The sequence below is a fragment of the Anabrus simplex genome, chromosome 3 (assembly GCF_040414725.1).
Source record: "Anabrus simplex isolate iqAnaSimp1 chromosome 3, ASM4041472v1, whole genome shotgun sequence".
Taxonomy (NCBI): domain Eukaryota; kingdom Metazoa; phylum Arthropoda; class Insecta; order Orthoptera; family Tettigoniidae; genus Anabrus; species Anabrus simplex.
In genome coordinates, this window is record NC_090267.1 from 401113301 (window position 1) to 401126633 (window position 13333).

At 35.6% G+C, this 13333-nt stretch overlaps 1 protein-coding gene across 7 annotated transcripts in view; it reads left to right on the forward strand.

Annotated features, from left to right (window-relative positions):
• Positions 1-13333, forward strand: part of KaiR1D (Kainate-type ionotropic glutamate receptor subunit 1D) — a 1117017-nt gene that overhangs the window by 1070323 nt on the left and 33361 nt on the right. The window contains exon 20 of one of the 7 annotated variants that reach the window (XM_067143367.2): positions 9000-10232. The exons of 5 other annotated variants lie outside the window; for them this stretch is intronic. In XM_067143367.2, coding sequence (XP_066999468.2) covers positions 9000-9032 — 33 coding nt within the window. In that variant the 3' untranslated portion in view covers positions 9033-10232. One more of the 7 variants, XM_067143365.2, reaches the window with a different exon arrangement.

The window sequence follows — 13333 nt, forward strand, 5'->3', positions numbered from 1 at the left end:
CATGAAGGCCCTTGGAGGACTGGAAGGTAAAGGCTTCCACTAGAGATGGGTAAGAGTAGTTCACCAGAAGGACTAGTGTCAGAACTGCTCAGTCCCTGAAATGAACAGTTCTTTGGGAGCAGTTCTTTTAGTTCCTACTCTTCTCCCTCAGTAACTTCGCTTGCTAGAGTCCCAGGCAGGTGGGCTGCCAACAAATGGTCCCTGACCAGCACGTGGGTATTTTATATCTGCTTGTGCTTCGCACCACAGCAGCCGAATGTACCTTTAAAAATTAACAATCATGATTGTTTTAAAGGGCATAGCAATTAGGTTACTGAGGATAAAATTATTAATGGTTGGATGTTCAGTGTATTTTCTTTAAATATCTACAGGAACAATGTTACAATACCTATGAAGTTTGGCCATCATTCACAAAATACGATCACGAACCGTGGTATTAATTTCACTTGCAAGTGGGGGTTTGGAAAAAAGGTACTTTTCTAGCATGTTCTTCGAGGGAAAAGGGAAAACTACAGAAAACCCTTAGAGAACAGCCTATGGGGAGATTCAAACCCGGGACTCGAGTCCGGGTTACAAGCAAGTAGTGCTTACCGTCATGCTACACCGGTCGGCGATAAACTATGAGTTTGGTGATTCCACATTATTAATATTTTGATTATGAAACTTGGGCTATGATTTCAAACTCTCTAAATATCATATTACGTGCATTTGGATTAGGCCTATTTTAGCTCAGAGTACCGTACTTTACATCAAGAACACAAAAATGTAAAAAATTGTGTCGATACATAAATTTAGCAGTTCAACAATGATAAAGGTGTTTTAATTTATTCTACCTATTCAATACTTATATTATCACGTATAGTTGTTACATAATTAAATTCTTAGTTACATGGGACATGTTTCGCCCTCAATTAAGGGCATCTTCAGCCTCAATACAATAATCAAAAATACAACTAAATTAAAAGTGGACGTTAAATACAATCATCAAAAATACAACTAAAATAAAAAGTGGAAGTTAAAAGTTTAGTCTGTTCTTAAATTCAGAACAATAAAATTGTGAAAAATGATAAAATAAAAAGATGCTAATGGAAAACTGTCTTATGATTAAACTATAATCTTGTCAGAGACTAAAACTTCTATTAAAATTCGAATTAAAACAGTTCATATAAAATATTGGAAAATCAAAGTGGTAGTAATAAAAAGCCAACGACATGAGGGCGTGTACACAAGCATAAACTTGATTGTCATGAATACAATCTTTCAAGGCCATTGATGAAATTCGTAGTAAGGCAGAAGCATCTATTGAAAAATTGTAAGAGGCCGTTAGCACCGGTAGGTAATAAAATGGCTGAATCCTTGCTAGAAAATGTCAACAGATGCAGAAATAAGTTTTATGTAAGTGGAAGTTGTTATTTCTTAACTACTGTTGAGTTGGTTGCTGCCCGTCTGTTGGCTCTAAGTCTGGTGTTATAACTGTAACTTGATAAAGGTGTTTTAATTTATTCTACCTATTCAATACTTATATTATCACGTATAGTTGTTACATAATTAAATTCTTAGTTACATGGGACATGTTTCGCCCTCAATTAAGGGCATCTTCAGCCTCAACTTGACAGTTATAACACCAGACTTAGAGCCAACAGACGGGCAGCAACCAACTCAACAGTAGTTAAGAAATAACAACTTCCACTTACATAAAACTTATTTCTGCATCTGTTGACATTTTCTAGCAAGGATTCAGCCATTTTATTACCTACCGGTGCTAACGGCCTCTTACAATTTTTCAATAGATGCTTCTGCCTTACTACGAATTTCATCAACGGCCTTGAAAGATTGTATTCATGACAATCAAGTTTATGCTTGTGTACACGCCCTCATGTCGTTGGCTTTTTATTACTACCACTTTGATTTTCCAATATTTTATATGAACTGTTTTAATTCGAATTTTAATAGAAGTTTTAGTCTCTGACAAGATTATAGTTTAATCATAAGACAGTTTTCCATTAGCATCTTTTTATTTTATCATTTTTCACAATTTTATTGTTCTGAATTTAAGAACAGACTAAACTTTTAACTTCCACTTTTTATTTTAGTTGTATTTTTGATGATTGTATTTAACGTCCACTTTTAATTTAGTTGTATTTTTGATTATTGTATTGAGGCTGAAGATGCCCTTAATTGAGGGCGAAACATGTCCCATGTAACTAAGAATTTAATTATGTAACAACTATACGTGATAATATAAGTATTGAATAGGTAGAATAAATTAAAACACCTTTATCATTGTTGAACTGTTAAATTTTCAATACGGACCTAAAATGAGGTTTATAACATGTAACATAAATTTAGGCCAAGTTTTATGGTTTCCCTACTGGTGTTTCATATTGCAATCAATCTACACAAGTAAATTTTCATTTCACTTGAAAGTTTCCTCAGCGCACTCCTGTAGAAGAGTCTCGGGCCAACCTTCTGGTTAGTCTTACCCCAAATCCTACTCCTAGTCCCATCACGTCCCGCTCAAATCCCATACAAGCCTCGCATTGGTTGCTTGGGACTAAAAGAACTACAGCTCCATAGTTAGTCTCCTGACACGAAAATGTAAAAGATTATGTCGACACTTACATAAATATACGCCAAGTGTTATGGTTTCGCAACTGGTATCACATATACAATCAATCTATACAAGTAAATTTACATTTCATTAGAAACTTATCTCCGTGCACTCCTATAGAAGAGTCACGGGCCAACCTTCTGGTTAGTCTTATTCCAACTCCTACTCCTAGTCCCGTCACGTCCCGCTCAATTCGCATACAAGCCTCTCATTGGTCGGTTGGGACTTAAAGAACTACAACTCCGTAGCTATCCCTTCCTTGAAGAATTACTCTTCCCGCCTCTCATTGGTCGGTTGGGACTAAAAGAACTACAGCTCTGTAGCTGTCCTCCCGACATGAAAATGTAAAAGATTATGTCGACACTAAAATAAATAAACTCAAAGTTTTATTGTTTCGCAACTGGTATCACATAATACAAATAATCTACACAAACAAAATTTTCATTTCACTATTCATTGGCCAACCTTCTGTTCAGGTTAGTCTTACTCCTCATGGCCGACTGGATCACTCGCTTCGCTGAGCTAGCTAGAGCGACACATCAAGTCGGCCATGTACTCCTACTCTTAGTTCCATCATGTCCCGCTCATATCGCATGCAAGCGTCTCATTGGTCGGTTGGGACTTAAAGAACTACAACTCTGTAGCTAGTCCTTCCTTGAAGGCTTACTCATCCCGAGGAGCAGTTCTTTAGGAGCAGTTCAGTCAGGAATGACACATCTCTAGCTTCCACCATTGTTAACCGCGGCACGTGATGGGGTAGAGTGGTTAGCTCTACACCCGGCCGCCTTTGCCCCTAGGAATTAACATGGTACTCATTTCTGGTGCAGGCTGAGTGAACCTCAGGGCCATATGCACCTCCGGAAGTGGAAATCTCATTTCTTAAATTTTACGACTTCCTGAGGGGGATTCGAACCCATGTTTAAATCTGTCCTGCCAATAATTGTTTTGTTGACAGTGTACTCAGTCATTTTATACGGATAGAATTTTGTGCTGTAGTTCTGATGGCAACAAACTCGAAGTAGTTCTCATTTCTATATCGACGATTAAGTCACACGCCCGTGCCATGTTTGGTTTTATGTTGTGCCGACCCTGACAGGTTTGATGGTTATATTGGTATAGGATGAGGCTAGAACTCATTAGGAAGTGACTGTAGCCTTAATTAATTAAGCCTACTTGCTCAGTACTGCCATTTTATGAGTGATGTATGTTCAAAATACCATAATTGTTAATGGAATACCTTTATATTAGCTGCAAGTTAAGATTTTATAAAAACAGCTGCAGTTTGAAAAAAAATATTTTGGAATTTCAAACAGATAAAAAATGAAACCAGAACTTTAAAAGGACTGATCCACTCCCAAAGGAAAAATTACACACTCCACTGCATACACGCAACCTTTCTAAAGTTTCTTGCCTTGAGAATAATGTATCTCCCTTTCTTTTTTTTTTACATTAATGAACAGCTACTTAGCAAAAAGAAATAAAACAGAACAAAACTCAGTTTAGGAACTCTCAGAGAACAGATGAATTATTTTGTATTTTGCAATTAAATGAAAATTAAAGGTTGGATTAGAATTAAACTTTATCTTTCAATTTTTAATATATAAAAGCCTCTTTATTTGCCTGTAAAATTGTAACAACTTATTTGCAAAAAAAGGAATAAAGAACAAAATGTAATCCAAGTGACAAATGCAGTCTGTAAACTAAAAACTAATAGACTGGAAACTCATATTGAATTGCACATTATTTTCTAGGACTTCTGTAAAATATTATCATGCCCATGATTTTCTCTTGCTAGCCATAAATATGCACTAAAATATTAATTATATTCGGAGCATAAGGATGCACATCTTTTCCATCCACCATAAATCAAAGGCTCAAGGTCAAGTGAAATGAAAGTTTGTACTACCTGTTGTGGGTTAACAGAGATAAATCAGAGCTTCTGCCATATTCCTTCCTACTTGCACATACAGTACATCTATCTTATTTGCTGTGAATGAAAGACCAAACCGCCTCATGATTCATCCAGTTGATTGAGATGTCACAGTGTGTTATTGTTCTCAGAGTACTGTGTGACATCAGAAGTGTGTTTCTTATTCTAGAGAGTCTCATTTTATTATCAGCAGGAGATCAAAAAGTTTTTGGGCTTCTTGAGACAAGCACTTTTGTTTCCCATCTATACCCAGTCCCACAAGGGCAACAGCTAATAGTGCTAATCGCAGAAGTGGATATTTTTTTTAATGAAGAATAGTAAGTCCTTGGTGTTGTGGTGCCTAATTAATCCAGACTCACTATGTATGGATGAACCATATTGCAGTGCCAATCACTTAAATATAAAGAATATCCACAACACCAAGGACCTACAATTGTTCATTTTAAAAAAATCCACAGTCTGTTTCCAGTCATTCGACTGGGTCAGGAATGGAATGAATGAAGCCCCCACCTAGCGGCGAGGATAGAAATTGTGGCGGCTGTTGAAGCCTGTCGCACTCCTCTGGGGCAATGATTAATGAATGACAGATGAAATGAAATGCTATTGAGAGTGTTGCTGGAATGAAATATGACAGAGAAAACCGGAGTACCCGGAGAAAAACCTATCCCGCCTCCACTTTGTCCAGCACAAATCTCACATGGAGTGACCGGGATTTGAACCACGGAACCCAACGGTGAGAGGCCGGCGCGCTGCCACCTAAGCCACGGAGGCTCTCTACTATTGTTCATAGTTCTGTGATAAGGGCTGCACAGCTCAGTGGTAAGGTCAGTTAATGGTCAACAGGCAGTGAGAATGTTCACATGAGATGGACACATAGCCACATCAACAACTTTGACAGAGGTGATATAGATGTTGATTCCCATAGGGAATCTGAAATATTTGTCCCGAATGAGTAAATTTATAATACCAATATAAATGGTCCGTTATTGGATATTATAAATTTAACAGAGGTTACATTATTGGCATCAGAGACTGCAACATGTCTAACAGAGACAATCTCTAATGTGTAGGCACAGCTTGACCATCATAATACCATTATAAATGGTCTGTTATTGGACATTATGAATTTTCCAGCTCATTCCTCGTTGCCAGCTAGGTTGGGCTCATCAGCTAAAATCATAACAAAAATGTGTAGCAAATGGCTCAAAGAAGAGCTTAATACACACACAAGGGGAAAGATCTGGTCATCAGGAGGAGACCATGCTGAGAGAACTTTGGTCAAGTGGATGGTCCCTCCATGGCAACTAACAAACAAAACATACCTTGTTACCAATGTGATCATTGTTCAAAGGAAAAAAAACAAAAAAAAAACAATGAGATTATCAGATTATTGATTTAAACTGAGAGAGGAAATGTTATTCTTCTGGATAGATATAAATTCATAGGGTGTTATGCCTTTCTGTATTCAGTTTGCAAGCCTCTGTTAACTGACTAAGTGCCTCCAAAATCCTCCATTTGCAACTAGTTCTGTGGTCTCATTTAATCCCACACCTCTCATCATTAAATCATCGTCTTGGTATCCCTCTACTTCTCTTTCCCTCCATGGCTGAATCCATGACCTCTTCTCCTAAGTAATCTATCCTCCTCCATTCCCCTGACATGACTCCACCACCAAAGCTGGTTAATAACTACTATCATCCACACCATAACGGACTCTGCGCTGAAAACTTTGCTGGGGATTGTTAGACACCATCTGTACTCCCTGACCTTTGGATTTTCTTTTTCCAATAAATCAGAAAGAGAAAGTCTGCTTGATGGTTGAAAATTTCAATTTTGAGTCAAAACACAAATTCTGCTTGCATCTAAACAACAGTTAAAGTAAGTAAATATTGTACAAATGAACTGATTAGGAAACCAATCATTTTGATTCCTTAATAGGGGCAGCTCTAAGGTGGATTAGGATTTTCTTATAAGTGAAGTAGGAAGGAAAAGTGTTATTATCCTATAAAAAATTAGGCTAAAGAATTAGTATGAAAATTAAACACTTTATAAGCAATCAATCATTATTTCATAGCAGTTAGAAGAGAACAAGAATTAAACAAGGAAGTATAAATAGGAAAGGTAGGATACAAGAACCAGGACTAGCAAGTGGAAGTATGCCAACTCAGCTAAGTCCTGTGAAATCAAGAAAGTCACAAATTAGAGCAACATATTAGCTACTTCATATAAATTCTTAAAGAAGTACAATATGTTTGCTGTCTTTAGAAGAGATAAATGCCCCTGATTTCCCTGAACCATTGGGGCCTACATCTTTTGTGTTCAGCTCTTCCATGACTGGCTTGAAGGACAATCAGCTGTTATTGATCTGCATAGATTATTATTGGATTAGAATCTAATAAGCCAACGGCCATAGCCGTGTTGAAACACTGGATCCCGTAAGATCTCCAAATTTAAGCAACATTGGGCGTGGTCAAGATTTGGATGGGTTGCCATGCGCTGTTGGTTGGGAGTAAGGGAATGGAGGATTGGAAAGGAACTGGCCACCCTACCATATGAACTCCAGCTCAGGCACACCTCTGCGGAGGTTCGGACCTGCCTTTGGGCAGAATACACCCTTAACCTTAGAACCTAATGAAATAATTTTATATCCTAGGACAGTCAAAGCTATTCTTTCAAAATCGGTAATCGGCAATGATGGAAAAAGTACAAGAAAATAGTAATTGGGCTGAATTACAGTAACCTGAGAAATATTTGACTCCATTACAATAACAAATTACTTCTTTTAGCAAGTAATTGGTAAAAGTACAATTACTTCACAAGATCCCAGTCTTAAGGAAATCATTAATATTTCCTTTTTCACATGGGGCTGAAATGAGTGTTCAAGGAAAAAGATATTACTGGTACTTCATTTTGTGTTCTTTTTAACATAGTGATATTAAGTGGCTATCATCAGTAAGTGAGACTAAACACGATACTTTGGAACTTACAAATTGTATTTTTCCTACAATTTTAATTTTAGTTAGTGACTGTTAGCATATCAAATAATTTGTAATATACTTTAAAAAAAATAACTGGTTCTTAAAATTCTCATCACTAAGCTTGATTTCTTGAAGGAAAGTACAGTTTTGCATTTGCTGAAAAGATGCTGTACAGCAGTACTTTATGGAATACCCGTGTTTAATTTTAAGAACATCCCCAGGAGTAAAGGATACTGTAGGATAAGTTCAATATCTTTGGAAGTATTGAAGAAGTAAGAAATTACTTCACCCAGCACTAGTGAAGCTACGGGTTCGCTGTAGTAGAACCGAGAAAGTTACTGTATTTTCATCATCACTTAATTTTTTCCCATTTCTGCTTCCATCCGATGTAAGGTATATCAATTCCTAGAATGTAATGATTACTAGAATAAAATTATTACAATTTTATTTCAAGAAGTAAATTATGCATAAAACTTCAATTTTCTAAAGAGTGACAATTATGAATAAAAATTACTAAAAAAGTATTCCTTATGAGAAATCCAATAACTTTTACTCAGTTATTTCTCAACTCTGATAATCAGCACTATCTGAATCCCTTCCATGTTATATCTTAGAAGCAAAGTTTAAAATTATAAGATTAGAGATGTCATTCTGTGTGTAGTGTTCAACTGATGTCCAAACAATTCTATTCCTTCAACTGAGCCAACTCATTGTACAAATAAGGATATAATGTACCCTTCTATCATATGAATTTCACAATACTTTTGAGTATAATACTGACAGATATTCTCTGAACTGATATAGCTCTGTGTATTTTCATATCTCATACCAAACACAATTTTTCAGAACATCTTACATTTTATTTGTTCAGTTTGCTTTCTTCTGACGTATGATTCAATTTATTATAAACATGTATGCATTTACTTAATGTCAAGTAAGGATAAAACTAGAAAATTCAGAATTAATAGGAACTAAAAATTAAACAAAATGTGAGATATAAATTTTTGATGGTATCCCATAGGGCATGTCAACTTCAAAAGGAGATGAATTCCTATAGAACATTCCCAGTCCACTAGGTCTACTATCTAAAGGAGTTCTGGGACCTTTCACATCAACTTCTGTGGTTTTAACCCTCTCATCGGTGAAACCCAGTGCTGACCTCATCACAGTCACCTTTAATGCCAGTCCACAGTGAACCCATGGAACTTCACAGACTCTTTAATATTACAGTACAACTTTTAACTGAAAAATAAAACCAGAGATATTACATGTTTAAATGTGGTGGAATATATTCTTGTACCATTACTTCATGCCCTCTTAAATGACTTTATGAAATAAATGTACTGAAATAGTTGTAATATTAATTTGTAATAGAATTAAGATTTCTTAAAATACTTCTGTTGGCAAGTAAACACAAAGAAAGCAAGTTTTCACATAACACATCCAGAATAATTATTTCTTTTAATTTTTTCTGTTACAGTTCGGATATCATCATGAGAAAACAACCAATTAAAAGTTTTAGATAACATCTGTTCTGACATTAAAATGAGGAGGGAAATTTTACTCTACTGGATGAATTAATAAAATATTTCTTGTTATAAATTTATAACTACTTTTTCTCTAAGTATATAAGCAAGTGCCATATACTGATATATATGAATAAGAGAAATACCTGAAAACATTTTCAAGAAATGTTACATTTTGCATTGTAATTTTATACATAATGAAAATATACAAAAATGATTTTAGCATTTTTATTCTGCTTTCTAGTTTCATACCTGTATGCTCCAATAATTACTCAAATGTAAACTAATATTATTCAGAGTAGGTCACAGAAATAAGCATACAGTATATACACCAACAGAATATTATGCGGTTATAGAAGGAGCCCATCCTTCCCACAAAAGAAATTATTCTGGAGAAATAAATATGCATTGTTTACAGTAACACAAAAGCATGAACTGTATTTCAGCCCTTACAGTTATTACATGTGTCAATCCACAGGAATGTTCATCCAATTATTGACACTATTTATTATCAGAATTGTATCAATGAATTCCATATATGGCAATTTTGATGGAATATTGATAGACTAGCTGCATAGACAGAAAACTGTGAAGCTATGCTTTATGAGTAGAGTTTGCAAACTGACTGATAATTTTAACTTTTAAGAAATATACACAAAAATTGATCATACCTAATTTATACAATACATGACGGTAAGTCCAGAAATGTAGTGTACCAATGCTCTTTGATACTAGTACAAAAGGTTTTTGAATACCTGTCTGATAAGAATGGTTCCATAATCTCCTTTTTCAATACATTCCCCCCACATAGCAAACTTCAAATAATCAACAATGATCTTACACTTGTAAAAGTGAAGTTTATTTATACCCTCCACTAATGGCTGTGAAATCTGTCAATTCCTACTGACCTCACTCAGCTGATCATCCTTTACTGTCAATATTCCATGTATACTGTACTGTATTTCCATTTGTTTATATTTTATTTACACTATAAATAGGGCCTACATTATCTAAATAATGGTGCCTATGTTTATTTTTTTATTTCTTATATACTACAGTCTGTAAAACCACTGACAGCTGGGAGGAAAATTACTAGATGACAGAAAAACAAAATTTGTTATTTGGATTGTTTCACAATGATAATGTTTCTGTGTTATGCGAACAGCACTTTTTATTAAAGTGGAGAAATGAAGTGTGTTTTATTAATAAAGTTCTTATAAATACCTACCATATCTAACTGGAATTGTTAGTTTTGCCTTGCATCTTTGACAGGTAAGTATCTTGGATTCTTCTTTTATATCTTTAATAATTTGACCTGAAGAAGACTAATATTTAAAGTTACATAGTGAATATGAAGCACAATGCCTCACTATGGTATATGTTAAATGGCATTCAAAGCTGAAAATATCCTAAAAGTATAGTAAACAATTAGCCAAATTTCATTCTGAAGTAATAGGGCATATGGATGGATGGATTATTAGTTTGGAAGCTGGCTGGATCCTCAGAGGCACCATCACTGAGAGGGGTGGGGACAAGTTAATCACACTAAGACAACATATAAATGAGGTAGGATAACCAGTCCCTTCTCTTGAACAGGACATAAAGGTATCACCAAATTGTTTTCATGATAGTTAGTACAGAACAAGTTCCAAATTGTTTGTATTTTCATTCTTGTAACACTGTTTTGGTCCACTTTTAAGAACAGAAATGGTTGGAAAATATCTGCTTCCAGTAATGATAAAAGTATTAACCATATAACCTCAACTACCTGTGTAGGTGGTTTAATTTGACACCATCTAGGCTGCATGCACATCAATTTTGACATCCACTTTACTCTACCAGAGTGCAAAAAGATGGATCATTGTGGGGATTCTACTGCACAGTTTTAATTAATTTTTTTGGATAAACATCAAATGAGTCACCAGAGATCTTTTACATGCCAGCATCGTATGACATGGAGTGCCAAATAGACCACTTTTATGCTCTTCAAAAATCCAACTACCTCTGCTGGATTTGAACTGATGGTCTTTGGGCAACACTCTACCAATGGTTCACAGAGGAAATCTCTACTTGCAGTAGTACTTGTTAATTCAATCTGTATTGTTGTAAACCAAAAAAACGTATGGATGTGTGGACTATGCTCTGTATCCAACTGAAATAATTACAGAAATCTCAGAGAAAATCTCAGGATGACTTTCCTCTTAAACTCAATATGATTTGGAATTGAGATTCTTGAGTGATTTATTTTCATTACATTTCTCAGCTAGTATATGGCATTTTGGTAGCATATTTTGGGTAAAATGTTATGTGATCACCATTTTTTAAGTATGGCATTTACCAGGACTGCTTTTACAAAAGAAATGTTGAGTAAAAATGGATGATAACCAATCTTCTTCTTAGCAGGCATGTCTGCCAAGACTATAAGAGAAAATCCCATATTATAATTTACAAGAACTGCTCAAAATGATCTTAAAGAAATCTCTCTCCCTTTTTTTTTTTGTACTGCTGACAGGGAATGGTAATAATAATAATGGCATATGGCCTCTGGAGAGGCCTGGTGCAGGTCTTTTTCTAGTAGATGGCCTATTAGGCGACCTGCATAACTGTGAAGATGAGGGCCCTACCTAGGATGATTTCTAATGTTGAATACGCCACACACACCCAGCCCCCGAGCCATTGGAATTAACCAATTAAGGTTAAAATCTCCGACCCGGCTGGGAATCAAACCCGGGACCCTCTGAACCAAAGTTCAGTACACTGACCATTCAGCCAACGAGTCGGACACAGGGAATGGTGACATCACGTCATTCAGTTGAAGAATTTTCACCATGCTGACTGATCTTTAGCAACTGAGAAGCTTTGAATAAGGACTTCCCAATAAGTGTACTTATCCAATCGAGGTGCTCACCCTTGAGATCTCCCTTCTGCTACGTTTCCTTTTATCACCATCTTCTCCATGGCTTCTTTCCTCCTTGAAATATGGGCATAGTATCTCAAGAACGCTCGGTCGATCTTCTCCATGAGCCTGTCCTTGCATCTGAACTCCTCAAGAACTGAAGTGTTGGTCCAGTGTTCTATCCAAGATATGCACAGGACTCGATAGTAGACCCACATTTCAAGCACTTCTATCTTCTTCCTTTCAAGTGTTTTAACTGTCCATGTCTCAGCAGTGTACAAGGCAATTGGAAATATCAGTATATTTACCAGCTAAATGTATTACTTTAATATTATTCATTCCAAACTACCAAGAGAAGCATTATTAGATCAAAGAACTAGATATCCTGACAATAAATCAGAGCATTACTTTTTTTATTCTCTTTCTCCTCAGTCTCCAGGATATATTAGAAATTTAAGTATTAAAAGTAGAGTTGAGTTAGCTGGGTTGACACCACAATTTCTGAGGTACCAATGCCAAGTTAATACTGAAATTCTGAAAGTAAAGAACTGAAATGAAAAAAAAAAAAACACACACACACATGAAAGATAATTGTCATCATTTCCTCAAAATTAATCACCTTCAATAATGTTCTTAATGATTCATTGCCTATAGAACTCAAATACTTGTATGATCTAAATAATAATAATAATAATAATAATAATAATAATAATAATAATAATAATAATAATAATAATAATAATAATAATAATAATAATAATAATAATAATAATAATGATGATGATGATGATGATGATGATGATGATGGTTTAACATTCCACAAACTACCTTTCTACAGATTTTTGGACTTGCTGTGGTGCCAGAATTTTGTCCTGCAGCAGTTCCTTTATGTGCCCATAAATCTACCAACATGGGGATGGCATATTTGAAAACCTTCAAATACCGCTGGACTGAGCTAGGATCAAAGCTACCAACTTGAGCTCAGAAGGCCAGTGCTCTACCGTCTGAGCTACTCAGCCCAACATAATCTAAACGATATTTCCCAGAACGTACTACTGTTAGATAACAGGACTTCATACTGATCTTCTTTGGAGCAATTATTCACTTTAACCCATTCTTTTCTTCTTGGTGTTCTATTGTTGAATTGATTGTGGTAGACGGTATGTCAGTGCTAATGTACAGCTATATCTTATTTTACTAAATGATGATGATGATAATGATATTGATGATATGCTTTCTTCAGCTCATTCCAATTATTTCTGGGAGTTGCTGGAGCCACCCTGGCTCAGTTTGGTTTTGGACGTGGGTTTCAGGTCGGATGCCCTTCCTGATGCCACACGAGTTTTGAGATGAAAATCTTAACCCAAAATCAACTGGGTTTTGAACTTCAGT